The sequence below is a fragment of the Gadus macrocephalus genome, chromosome 9, assembly GCF_031168955.1.
Source record: "Gadus macrocephalus chromosome 9, ASM3116895v1".
Taxonomy (NCBI): Eukaryota; Metazoa; Chordata; class Actinopteri; order Gadiformes; family Gadidae; genus Gadus; species Gadus macrocephalus.
The window spans coordinates 19252842-19265077 of NC_082390.1; the positions used below are offsets into that span (position 1 = coordinate 19252842).

Below are 12236 nucleotides of genomic sequence, written 5' to 3' on the forward strand. Positions count from 1 at the left end.
AACATCTAATCTAACACAGGATGAATCGAGATTGATGCACACATGACATATTTATTCCATAAAGATACTAAGTGACCGTTAGAAACAGACATGGGTCTCCTTTTCTGATTCCAAATAATTATCAGCGAATTAGTGTTGTTGTTTTACATATATATGCCGATGCCTTGTAAATCCACGGCGGGATGATGTCATGTATCAGTGCGCCCCACGTGGGGCCGTCGCTCTCCGATAGGCGGACGCGGCCGTGTTCCTCAGGAGTGATCCGATTGGACAGATAGGCGCTTTCACGGCAGCTCGGTCTCACTGCCTGTGTGTGGCACGGGGTGGCTGGACAGCGGGGAGATGTGAGCTCTCAGAGTAGGCCTATACCATGTTACGCTTTTAAAGAATTTCTAACCCTCTTCAATTTGGAAGGAAGATTTCGAGCACTATTCTGGAATTAATCGGGCCGAAGAGGACGCATTTTGTGGAGTTCCTTGCGGTCGGATCACATAGTTAAATCGAGTCTAAGCGCACGGAATCCGGAGGAACCAGCAGGCTGGAGCTGGCGCGGTGCGCCGCGGAGGATGCTGCGCGTCGAGCTCTACGCACGCCGTGCGTAACGTTGCATTACGGACCACTAAACCCATGAATAGGACGGGTTTCCTCCAGAGAGACCGATCACAGTGCGGACCACACCGGTATGTACTCGTATGGATCCATACGCTGTAGTGTGGATTCATCTCCACGGTGCGTAAACAATGAAAAGTGGATCGACGCAGGCAGTCTGTCGTATAACCTTTTCTGTTTTGTGTGTGTGTGTGTGTGTGTGTGTGTGTGTGTGTGTGTGTGTGTGTGTGTGTGTGTGTGTGTGTGTGTGTGTGTGTGTGTGTGTGTGTGTGTGTGTGTGTGTGTGTGTGTGTGTGTGTGTGTGTGTGTGTGTGTGTGGACACACGAACGATGTTGCGAGGATCGCCTCACAATAAGTGTTGAATCGAATGTCTCGATACACACGTTAGATCTCGTTTTTTGCAGTTTAGTTTTGGATGACTTTGTGAATGAAGGATATGTTGAGTGTGGAGCGGATGTGACGGGCCGCGGTGGGAATAAGGTCACCTAACAAGTGTTGGGACTACTTCTTCTATCCGAATGCTGAATCCATGATTGAAGGGAGAAAGGTGCTCGCTTGTGTGTTTTCTTCCCTGTTGTTGTTGTTGTTGTTGTTGTTAGCACCGCGATTCCCGGAATACTACTGAGTGATTCTCCACCATTATACCTTTTAAGATTATAGCGCATCCACGGAGGATTTCGACGAGTCCCCCCCCCCATCCCCCCAAAAAACACGAGCCCTGTTCGCCTGTGTGGAGAGTGGCGTTCATACATCCTGTGGATTCCACACATTAACAAAGGATACGTTTTACCATGTATCCACAAGGCCGACATCCGGTAAGATGTTCAATGATATACATTTCTTGGTGAAATAGCTTACTAATTGTACATGCTTCGTTTAGAAGACTACAATCATTGTGTTGTTGTTGTCCCCCCCCCTCCCCCCTCCCCCATCTAGGCCTATGACACGTTTTGTCCTATTAAAATGTATTGCCTTTCGTCTTGTCATCCAGAATAGTTGATGGCAGCTGATCCAACTGTTGTTATTGTCTTAAGGCGCCTGTGTTTTTTCGAAGATATTTGGCCGCAGCAGTTTCTATGTGAAGTCCAATTATAAGAGCTGCTTAATGTTGATCTACACATTGGTGTAGCTGTGTCTTAATTGATGTCTTAACTGAATGGGACTGAAACGGGCGTGCTAAACAACATGTCCTTGAACACACAAAATGACAAATAAATATGAACTGTCCCTCACCAATGCAATGATCAGATTTGACAATTTCTTCTTAGGCTCCACACCAGCCAGGCCAACCTGGCTTCAAGTTCACTGTAGCAGAGTCTTGTGACAGGATAAAAGATGAATTTCAGTTCCTGCAAGCCCAGTATCACAGGTAACGATTATGAATGTTTTACCGGCGTATCAATCATTGCTCACATTCTTGTTTTAACTGCAATAGAAGAGCAAATGGACTTCAGCCAAATGCACTTGGGATTCACTGCATGAGATACCCGTTTGTTATTGCTGTGTTTGGCGGGAAGAAAATAAGATGAAAACAAAGGCTGTAGTTTGGCACAGAGCACTCAAGTGTTTAGGAGTGTGGGATTTATTGAAGGGCTATGAGACGCCGGAAAATTGACACCTTCTCTTCTATTTTAGTCTTAAGGTGGAGTACGACAAGCTGGCCAATGAGAAGACAGAGATGCAGCGCCATTATGTCATGGTGAGATTATGTTACAATGGGCTGCAATTATGGCTCCAAATGGGGAGGCTTCTCGGAGATCTAGTTGGGGTGGAGTGACACAGCTATTGTGTTTACCTGTGCGGTTGTCTGGGTGGCTGATTGTCAGGTACAGGCCTGTCAATTCCCCCCGAGGGCCAGCTCAGAGAACCCAGCTCAGAGAGCTCTTCTTCAGGGAGCCCTGCGCTCTTGAAGGCTGGCCTCGGAGGGCTGTGGCTGGGTTAAAGATCGCCCCGGCTCTCTAAGGGTCAATGACTGCAGTGTTGCCCTCTGTGTGTGCTGATCTGATTATTCTCCTAGGAGACCCCACGCCCAGACATATGCATGGTCATAAATTAGCCAGGAGCTTATGGGAGGGATAAGGCAAGGGGGAGGGGAGGGGAGGGGGGTTGGAGGCACTGGGTGGGAAAATGCACCACTGCAAACAAAATGGAGGACGTGGATCGCTGTGTCGTAGAGCGCCACCGAGCATTCTTCGATGTCAATCCAAAACAAAAACGCACCGGCGATGTGTTCAAGCTATATTTTTAGCAAGTGCTGTGTTTTCTTTGGCCAGACAAACACAGGGGCCATCCTCTGGGTTCACTTTTGACAGGAAACAATCAGTGTTGTTCAATGGCACAGTATTCTGTTATCCAAGGTAAACACACAGCAGAGGACTTAAACCAATACACGGGGACTTAAGTTAAACATTCTGTTTTCAGGGGGGAAAACAGCATGTCAACCTGCCAGGCGGAGGGTTAGGTCAACATGTAGGGAAGTATCCCACAGCCAGCGCCCGGTGTCGGGTTACCATGCCGCCGGGGGGTGGGGGGCTCTGGTCTCAGACAGAATGGCTCTCTTGTATGAGAGTAATTTTCGAAGAAGCTAATGGACTGAATAATGCATCGGCCTCATCAGATAGACGTTGACTGGAAAGCCATTTCTGCCCTGACCGCCACTTGTGGACTCGGCGGATTACATTTCAGACACACGGGCTGACCCGGCTGGGAACGTATCAGGAGTTTAGGGCCGCGGCGTTAAGCTAAGTAAACACACTTCTCGGGGCTCGGAGGCTTTAAGGTGTTGATCAATGAACCTAACCCGCTCTTCCTGGAAATGGCCCTCCTGACGTCAGGATATTGACCCAGAGGCGGTCTGCTGCTGGCTGCCTCGTTGTGCTAGTCTGTGGTTTTCTTCTGACAGATCAAAGTGTTACTACTTTGTATGTAGGTATGCTTGAATGTAGGTATGTCGTTAGGTATGTTATGTATGCACGGCCGTGTCACTACTCATCTCAACAAAAGTACATGCATATAACCTTTTTTTAATTACAGGCTGTCGTGTCAATGGGTTGTAAAACTTGCTTATTAGGAAGTGTAAATTAAATTGCATTATTGTGTTGTTTTTTTTTCAGTATTACGAGATGTCCTACGGTCTGAACATAGAAATGCACAAACAGGTAGGTGTCTTTCACTCTGCTGGGTTATCACTGCACTGCTCCGCCGTATTGTCAGGAGGTCTCAACATGATATGATGGGAGCTGTTCCTGTGGGGGGAGGGGAGTCCATGGGGGGCAAAACATAGTCCATAAATAAGGCAATGCATTTGTAGCGCTCATTACAAACCCTGTGGATGCCTCCTCTTTGGGTTCGGCTGATGTCGAGGTGAGATGGTGGATGGGATTAAAGGCAGACTTTGACTCATGGATTACCACACGGATAGGGCCGCGAGAATGCGTTTAATTTCAAGAATCCCTGAAGAGACGTAGATGAGAGAACCCGAAGAGAGCGTATGAATGTTTCAGCGCCGCGGTTACCGGGGGGCCACGGTTGCAAACGAGTGTGGCGGTCTGAAGGCAGCCGCTCGGATAATAATGGCTGCCGCGGGGGGGGGGGGGGGGGGGACTGGTTGGATTGGAGTGGCGGGGTGATCCATCAGCGCCGCGGCCCGGGTGTCACATATGCCACATGTCTGTCAGGGCGGGAGGTCGCTCTGATAGCTTCTGTCAGGCACTTATCTCCATCCAGGAGGGGGGCGGACCAGGGGGAGCGTGGGCGGGGCGTACAGCGAGGCGCGGGGCTAGGGCGGCCGGCCGGCTCTGTGTAAACAGGTTAATCGACTGATCCATTTTAGCGGCTGACTTTTATCAGGAACCTCACCAGAGCTGATGGAAGCCCTTGAATTATTCATCGACGGGGCCCTAACCTGATGAAACGGCGTGTTTGTGAGCAAACACTGTGGGCCTCTGGCCTTGCAGCCCGCCCCACACATTCCCCCTGCCTGGGCTTGAGGCAAGGGGAGGGGGGGAGGGGAGGAGGAGTGGTTACCAGGCAGGGTTGAGATGGTTTATTGGATGCACATAGTCATATTATTTTCCTGCCGGGGGGATTTATCTGGTGCTGAGGAAATCCGTTCCTCTTACTTTGGATTTTTTTTTTTTCATTACTGCATGGAGACGTAATGTGGGTCTCAGAATGCACATCAGCCTGGCCATGGTGGGCTGAGGGAGTGGTGTGTGGGAATACATATTAGTGTGTGTTTCCTCACGCACCCATTTCTACACTCCACTACTGTGTGGAAGTGCAAAGTTAATTTGTTTTAGGTTGGCTGGTCACTATTCCGCTGCTGTTTCTGAGACTTGTTCCCGTGAGGCTTGCTCGGAACAAGGGACGCAGAATTGTAGTCCTGGAAATATTTCTCCTTTCTGCTGAAATGAAATGTACTTCTGTGCGTCATCACCGAGAAATTACCTGATATCATAATATCCATCGATTCACTTTTTATTCCATAATCCAACAGAAGATAATATCAGCGATTTTTGAATATAATAAACTGGCTAAAAAAATGGACAACTTGCATAATGCAATGTTTACAATGTTCACTAGCAACCAACAGAAAATCCCTCAATGATTTCACTACATCTTATTTAGTTTAATTTCTGCGGTGTATAAAAAAAGTTAGTGAGTGACACTATGGCACTGTACAATTACACTGGGCGATCAATGTAGAGCACATTTACATCAACAAAGACATTTCCACACTATCGTTTAAAGATCAGACACGAAAGAACTGTGAACAAAGGCGTGCGTGTTTTGTGAAGTGTGCTAGTGTTCACTCTTAGAGCACCATTTTAACGACTTCAGGATGTTATTCCCCAATCCAAATGACCGTCACCTATTTTATCCCATTTAAAAACGGGACATCTTAGTAGTAGAAATTAACCATTATCATTCTACAACGACGTAGGCCATGCTTCGCTTGAGTCTGTTATCATACATCTATTTTGTGGTGAAGTAAGGCCACTGTGCCTCTGAAGTTCCACATCACTGCATGTGGCACTCTCTCTCTCGCTCTCCCCTAGGTAACCAACCCTCAGCCATGTCTGAAAAGCTCACTGGCCTTGGCAGGTCCTTGTTGTGGCAACTCGGAGCTGAATTGAATGTCTGGCTGCACCCGTTCAAGTATTGTCTCTGTATGTCTTAAGGGGGCCGCAGGGAACTCATCAAGAGACGAGTACATCAAGTGTAAGGTGTAAAATCAGTATTTGCCCCGGTGCCAACATGAAGTCTGTGTGACACAATGATGAGTGTAGAGAAATACTGCCTTTTTTATCTTCCTAATGGTTCTTATTAGTAATTTGTATCGTATTGCAAGGCAGAGTAGTATAGTGACCCTGCTCCACCTTGATGGGCAGTGTATATGCTCCTTCTAGTGCCCTACAAAAGAATGAATCACTTTATTGAACTACCAATGTCTATGGACTCGCAGGCAAATGAGCGCATCAGCAAGATGAGGCGAAGTTTTTCTAGAATCCCTCAAACGTTCCAAATGTTTTCCTTCGGGAAGATAATTAAAACTGTGGCTGAGCAGTTTACTCCATAAAAACCTTGCCAGTAATGCACTCCTCGCCAGAGACTCCATGTAGCACTTTATGTACAAAGGTAATTCAGGGACATCTGGGACATCTTTGTTCTCGGGATGCTTCTGCTCTTCCAAAACCGAAGACCCATTCGTATGCCTCCGCATGTTATCACCTACATTCAGATGTGGCTGTTTGAGGTATAACAACAGGTATGCGTAGGTGTAATGCGATTCATGTTGCTATTAATAGACCGGGAGATATTGACGTAGAGCGCGAGATATAGGGAAGTATCCACTGAAGTACGGGCGTCTTGTTAGCGTGTGACGGGGGTGAGCAAGGGTCCGAGAGGCACCGCTGTCATCTGAGAGAATCTGAAGGCCCTCTCAATTGTCCCGAGTTAAGTATTGTTTATGATCATCAGGTCATGTGACCATAGCTCCAGCAGTGCTCCCGGTGTATTTAATGCTCATCAGTGCCTTCCCTCCATTTCCCCATCACTTATGGCAACGGGCCGATGGCTTCCTGCACACTGTTGACAGGCTAGCCTGAGAGTGCTGTTAAAGTGGTGCTAGACAGGTCCGAGTACCTGTAATTGTGTAGCAGAGCGCGAAGCGGGCCTCTCAAGGGCCCGGCTGTCATCTGCTTAAAGCGACAACTGCCCTATTTTTATCTGTCAGCCAAACTAGCGAATCCTCCCGATGCTTCTCCCTCTCCCATCCCCCCCCCCCCCCCCCCCCCCCCCCCCCCCCCCCCCCCCGCTCTCTCTCTCTCATCTGATTTGACGTCTCCAGCCAGTTTGGCCCGGTGCCCATTTCCATTCCTTCCCCATGTTGTTTTGAGAGTTCAGAAGCTGTTGTGGAAGAGACGCTGTATTAGCTACCTCCTGACCTCGCTCAGCCAGCTGTCACCATGACACTAAGCTTCAGAGGAATGGGCCCGTGCGCTCAAGGCCTTTTTTTTCATTTTTTCTTTCTTTCTACAAATCCTGTCAAATGTTCCACTGCTATTGACATGGCTTATCTCAACCAACGAGGATTATACAAGCTCTGCTGCTTTTCAACCTTTCCGGAGGGCCTTCTTGAGCTCTTCATAGAGCGCTCTCTATGTAGCATTAATGCTAATGCCACAAAGCCTGAGCACGCCGACCATTTGGTTTCTTATGGGTTGTGTCGGTCACAGGGTGTTGTCACTGTCTGGTGGGGATGTGGTGGCTCTGCCTGCTTCTAGATACAGTATGTATATACCGGATGCCTTTCAGATTGTCTGTTGACCCAGACTTGGGCTTGTTTAGTCTGACATTCAAACTCTGAGCATATCGTTTTTCGCCACCGCTCCCCTCCACGGTTGATATGCCATTGTACAGCAGCAGCTGGGCTTGTTCCCCTCAACATTATTCTCCAATCTCGCCGGCTTTGTTCAGAGGTAATATGTCTGGCTGCCAAAGCTGCCTGGCATTTCTGTCATGTGTAATAAATAAGCAGCGGTCGGCGAAGTACACCGTGTCCGCCGCCCGGGATGAAAAATCGGCGCGAAAATCCCTGTGATGTGTTTACGTTCTGCGGTGGCCTCGGTGTGAACCGTACGATCATATATTCTCCCGGCGGCGGCGACGTAGGGCTGCTACCCTCTTCTGCTGGGGCCCCGGCCCCCACCTGGGAACCTGCAGCACGCTGCTCCGGGTGGGGCTGGACCAGCTGTGCACTGTGCCTTCGTTCAGCGGGTCGTGGATCACACCCCATCTGCACTCCTCCCGTCTCCCCGGCCCTACTCTTTGCTCACCATTCATTTGCTGTGTTTATCTGATGGACAGGCCGAAAATTCAATTTAATGACCTGCCTCCGAGCACGTAATATGATTTAAAGCCTGTTACGGTCAAGCAGAGGTGCCATTTGCATAATGATCCCTCCGAGATAGGGCTGCAGCCGTTGCCATGGCAGTGGAGGAGACGGGGAATGGAGACGGAGCCCCCCGGATTGATGCAGGGGGGGGTTTCTGCAATGAGAGGAAAGAAAAAAAAAAAAAAACCTTGACTGAGTCTTCACAAAGAGCAGGCATTAGAGGACAGTGCTCAAGTCGTCCTCTAATGGTATTGATCACAGGCTTGAGGTGTACTGCCTTAGGAACATTATGGTCTGTCCTGCTTTGCTCAAACATCAGCTGTGGCCTTTGGTGTAATTAGACTACCTAAGTGCCATGTGTAAATAACAGGGGAGTCTGGTTAGTGGTGCTTATTTCCTGGGTGCGACCGGGCGGTCGGCCTGAGGTTAACTCCAGGACACACGGGTTGCAGATGAGGAGGAAGGGGGGGGCGGCGGTGTGGGGGAGAGAGGATGCTCTTAACACGGCAGCACTCTGCCTGCTCATATCCGTCTGGCGTGGAGTGCACACTCAGCACAGCTGTGCTGCGTCCCCCTGGGCTCGCCTAATGTTTTAAATATTTCAAATGTCAATATCACGCTGTTTAGAGGATGTTGAGTCAAGCAGTTCTGATTGCTGCAGTAATTGACTTAATCGGTGTAAACATTAGAGGAGGGGGGGGGGGGGGGGGGGGTGTGTGGAGGGGTGCAGGAGTGGGTTATGCAAAGTCACTTTGCTCTGTACTCAAGCGTCTCACTTTGCTTTCCCCTTTTGTTTTCCAGACGGAGATCGCCAAAAGGCTCAACGCAATTTTAGCTCAAATTATGCCCTTCCTGTCACAAGAGGTGAGTGAGCCGTACATCCCCACCAGACCTGTGACTGCGTCGACGCAGTGCTCATTCTGTCAAGGGTTGCTTATGCACTTATTGGGTTTCAACCAGACATGGGAGAGGAGTTTTTCGTGGGTAACTCTCTAACTCCCTGAGCCAGTGAAATGTGTGTTTCAGGGGCCGAATGTAGGCGTCTCCTTGGCAGGCCCCTGGGTGTGGCCCCGACCTACTGTCCTATGCTACATCGCAGCATGGCTACGTTCCATCTCTTTATGGAGGATTAATGCTCGATTTAATCTTGGCAATTGAGGGCAGGCTCTCTTATTAACAACGCCCTGATTACAACATACAAATAAAAACAGAAATACAAATGTACAATGGCTATAAACATTACGTCAAACAACCAGAAAAACATTTGAATACTTGAATAATACATTACAATACTTGATGAATACGCAATTCACAATCTCCTTCTACCTTATTAATGCTTCAGATGAGCTCTAAAGTGCTGCCAGATGAATGCGCCGAGCCGTAACGTGGGGATGTCTGCTCTTGTGTCCCTCAGCACCAGCAGCAGGTTGCTCAGGCAGTGGAACGGGCTAAGCAGGTGACTATGACCGAGCTCAATGCCATCATCGGGGTACGTGGACTTCCCAATCTGCCTCTCACAGTGTGTATACCCTTTTTTAATTCATTCATTCCACCTTGGCCAGGGGCAACCCCGCACGCACAAACCAGCACGGGGCACGCAAACGGACGAGTTAGACTCGCAGCGTGTCGGCGGCCCGCGCTTTACCCGTGCGTTGGGTGTGTCGGTTTGCCCCTTCCATTGATTAACACGTCATCTGAAATGTTTGCTGGTCTCCTTTGCCGCGGTGTGTTTTGTGTGTGAGCGATAAAGCCAGGCTAAACAATGTGCAGAGCACTCTCCGGTGTACCGCTCCCGCCCGGGTCTCAGCGGAACGTTCACTCGCCTTGTTGTGTGTTTCTAAATGCGAGCCGGGAGCTCTTGAGATCCCCTCGCAGGCCGCATTGCTTTAATTGGCGAAGGTTTTAACGAGGAGCCTCATCCTCACTGCTGACCCCGGATAGCTGGGGAATTAGAAGCAGAGTGTGAGGAAGAGAGCGCTGCAAGCCAGCTTGAAGGGGGGGGGGGGGGGGGACACACGCACGCGCACGCACGCGCCATTACGGCCAGCCGCCATCTGCCCCTCATTGATCAGCCGCGGCCTTCCTGTCCGCCTTCCACGCAACTGATTGGCTTCACCTCCCCCTCCAATACGAAGCTCCTGTTATCAGCCATCTTATTACTCTTGTTGAGCCTAAGCAGGGTCTTTAGCATTCACAAGATACTGGCCTCAATGGCTATTTAGACGACTGGAGGCCCCCCATTTGGATTCAGTCCGTGCCCTCGCGGGGACCTTTCGTTCCAGGGTAATTGCATCCCCCGGAATTCCTCCTCGGGATGTGTCTTGAGGTGACGGAGAGATATTAGCTTTATTTCCCCCCCCTCCTCCTCTGTCCCAGCTGCTCTTCGGTGGCATCTCTAGCACAGATATTTCAACTGCTCAAATGTTTCCCTTTTTTAATGCAATTATTTTGGGGGGCTGTGTGTCTGGAGTATATGATGTGACTTAATCGATGTACACATTTCTGGAACACAGTGATTCATGACCTCTATCCGGTCGACAGTCCAGAGAGCACAGCACTAGGAACATGTCCCAATATAACGGAGTGCCCCGAAGAGGCGCCTCCGATGGGTGTCGTTCTGGCAGGAAGCCAGCCCTGTTGAGTCTCCCCTTCCCCAGGTGTCCTTGTTACAGTTGTTAGGAAGGGTGAAAACGTAGGGCTGTTTTTCCGGATACCTTCCCTCTGAGTTATTTATTAAGAATCTCTGGAGGCATGCCAGAGCCCTCATGCATATTGCAGCGCGAGGTGGGGTGAGGGAGCGTGCCAGGCAGTCAGGCAGCATTCAGGAGCCAGCTGCATGCCTTATTGATGGGGCCCAGGGCCATTAATGGGATGCATCTAGGACAGCTTGAGGTTTGGAGAAGATCCTCCTGCTGACTCTAGTGGTACCCACAGGGTTTGGGAACCGACTCCACGTTTTAAACGCAAGCCCAGCAACGCCGACATGTTTAAGTATACCATAAAATATGTCAAGTTCATCAAGGTCGTATCACTGTAGCCCTGACCGGACTCTTGTTTCCTTTCTCCCCTAGCACCAACAGAGTGCCTACCCAGCTCTCATGGTCAGTGGCCTCCAAAGATGATCTCTAATTTGTGTAACTTGAGCTGGTGTTCTGCTAGTGTTGATTCTAACCCAAATACTGGAGTTATTTTTGCTTCAATGTTAACACACTGCTGGAAGTATGCTAGCATGGATGAAGACACAATGCTGGAAGAATGGTGTGTGTGTTGTGTGTGTGTGTGTGTGTGTGTGTGTGTGTGTGTGTGTGTGTGTGTGTGTGTGTGTGTGTGTGTGTGTGTGTGTGTGTGTGTGTGTGTGTGTGTGTGTGTGTGTGTGTGTGTGTCGCATGGCATCGACGTTGCCAGTGTCGCCTGATATTCCTGCAGCTTTGCTTTATGCACTGGAGCTGGTAATAGAATTGTTAAATTTTGCCTGTGAGACTGGAACACGAGGAAGCGAGGTGAAAGAGTGGCTCTTTATCTTGGAATATCAAATTAGAAGGAGCAACCCGCCTCCTTTTTATTTAGTATTGTCTTCATTTATGGCCGTCTAATGAGGGCTCTAGCTGATCGGCCATGCATATTACCCATTAATGGCTCATTAAACACCACCATCGGAGATGGCTCTACCCGGCCAATGGTGCCTTCATTTCCTCATGGAACACACACACACACACACAAAGCACACACACAAAAACACACACACTGCTTGTGTCTCCCTCGTTATACTCTTGCTCCCTCTCATGCAAATCTTTTAATTGCATAGGGGACCCACCAAGTAGAGGGCAGGGTTGGTGCAAGATGCCGTGTGGACATTAACTAGTCCTATTATAGGATGAACCTATGCATTTGACACTGATCTCTATTCTGTTTCCTCACCGTCCTGCTGTGTGGTGTCTTGCCCATGACCGTACATGGTCACTGGCTGGCTGGGCTTGTAGAAGGCGAACGGCAGCATGTCATAACGGCGGCTGAATTATTCAGCGGGCTTGTAGAAGAGTAATAAATTGTTGATGTTTTTATTGGTGTCTTGGCTAAGTATTATTTAACTTGCTTTAAACTGCTTACTTCCATACTGAGTGCCTTTTAACTCCCATCCATTTCCCCGCGCCTTTCAAATATTGATGGGGAACGTTGGAGGCTTGACTCGGTGCCAGCATGGAACCCTGCCTGTTGTAGCAACCTTTT

At 49.2% G+C, this 12236-nt stretch overlaps 1 protein-coding gene across 1 annotated transcript in view; it reads left to right on the forward strand.

Annotated features, from left to right (window-relative positions):
- The first annotated feature begins 279 nt into the window (after nt 1-279).
- The window catches only part of tle3a (TLE family member 3, transcriptional corepressor a), a 15834-nt gene continuing 3877 nt past the window's right edge, over nt 280-12236 (forward strand). Inside the window, 7 exon segments of the mRNA XM_060061604.1 lie at nt 280-680; nt 1264-1425; nt 1879-1979; nt 2246-2309; nt 3724-3768; nt 8811-8873; nt 9424-9746. Of these exon segments, the coding sequence (XP_059917587.1) occupies nt 1402-1425; nt 1879-1979; nt 2246-2309; nt 3724-3768; nt 8811-8873; nt 9424-9746 (620 nt within the window). The 5' untranslated portion in view covers nt 280-680; nt 1264-1401.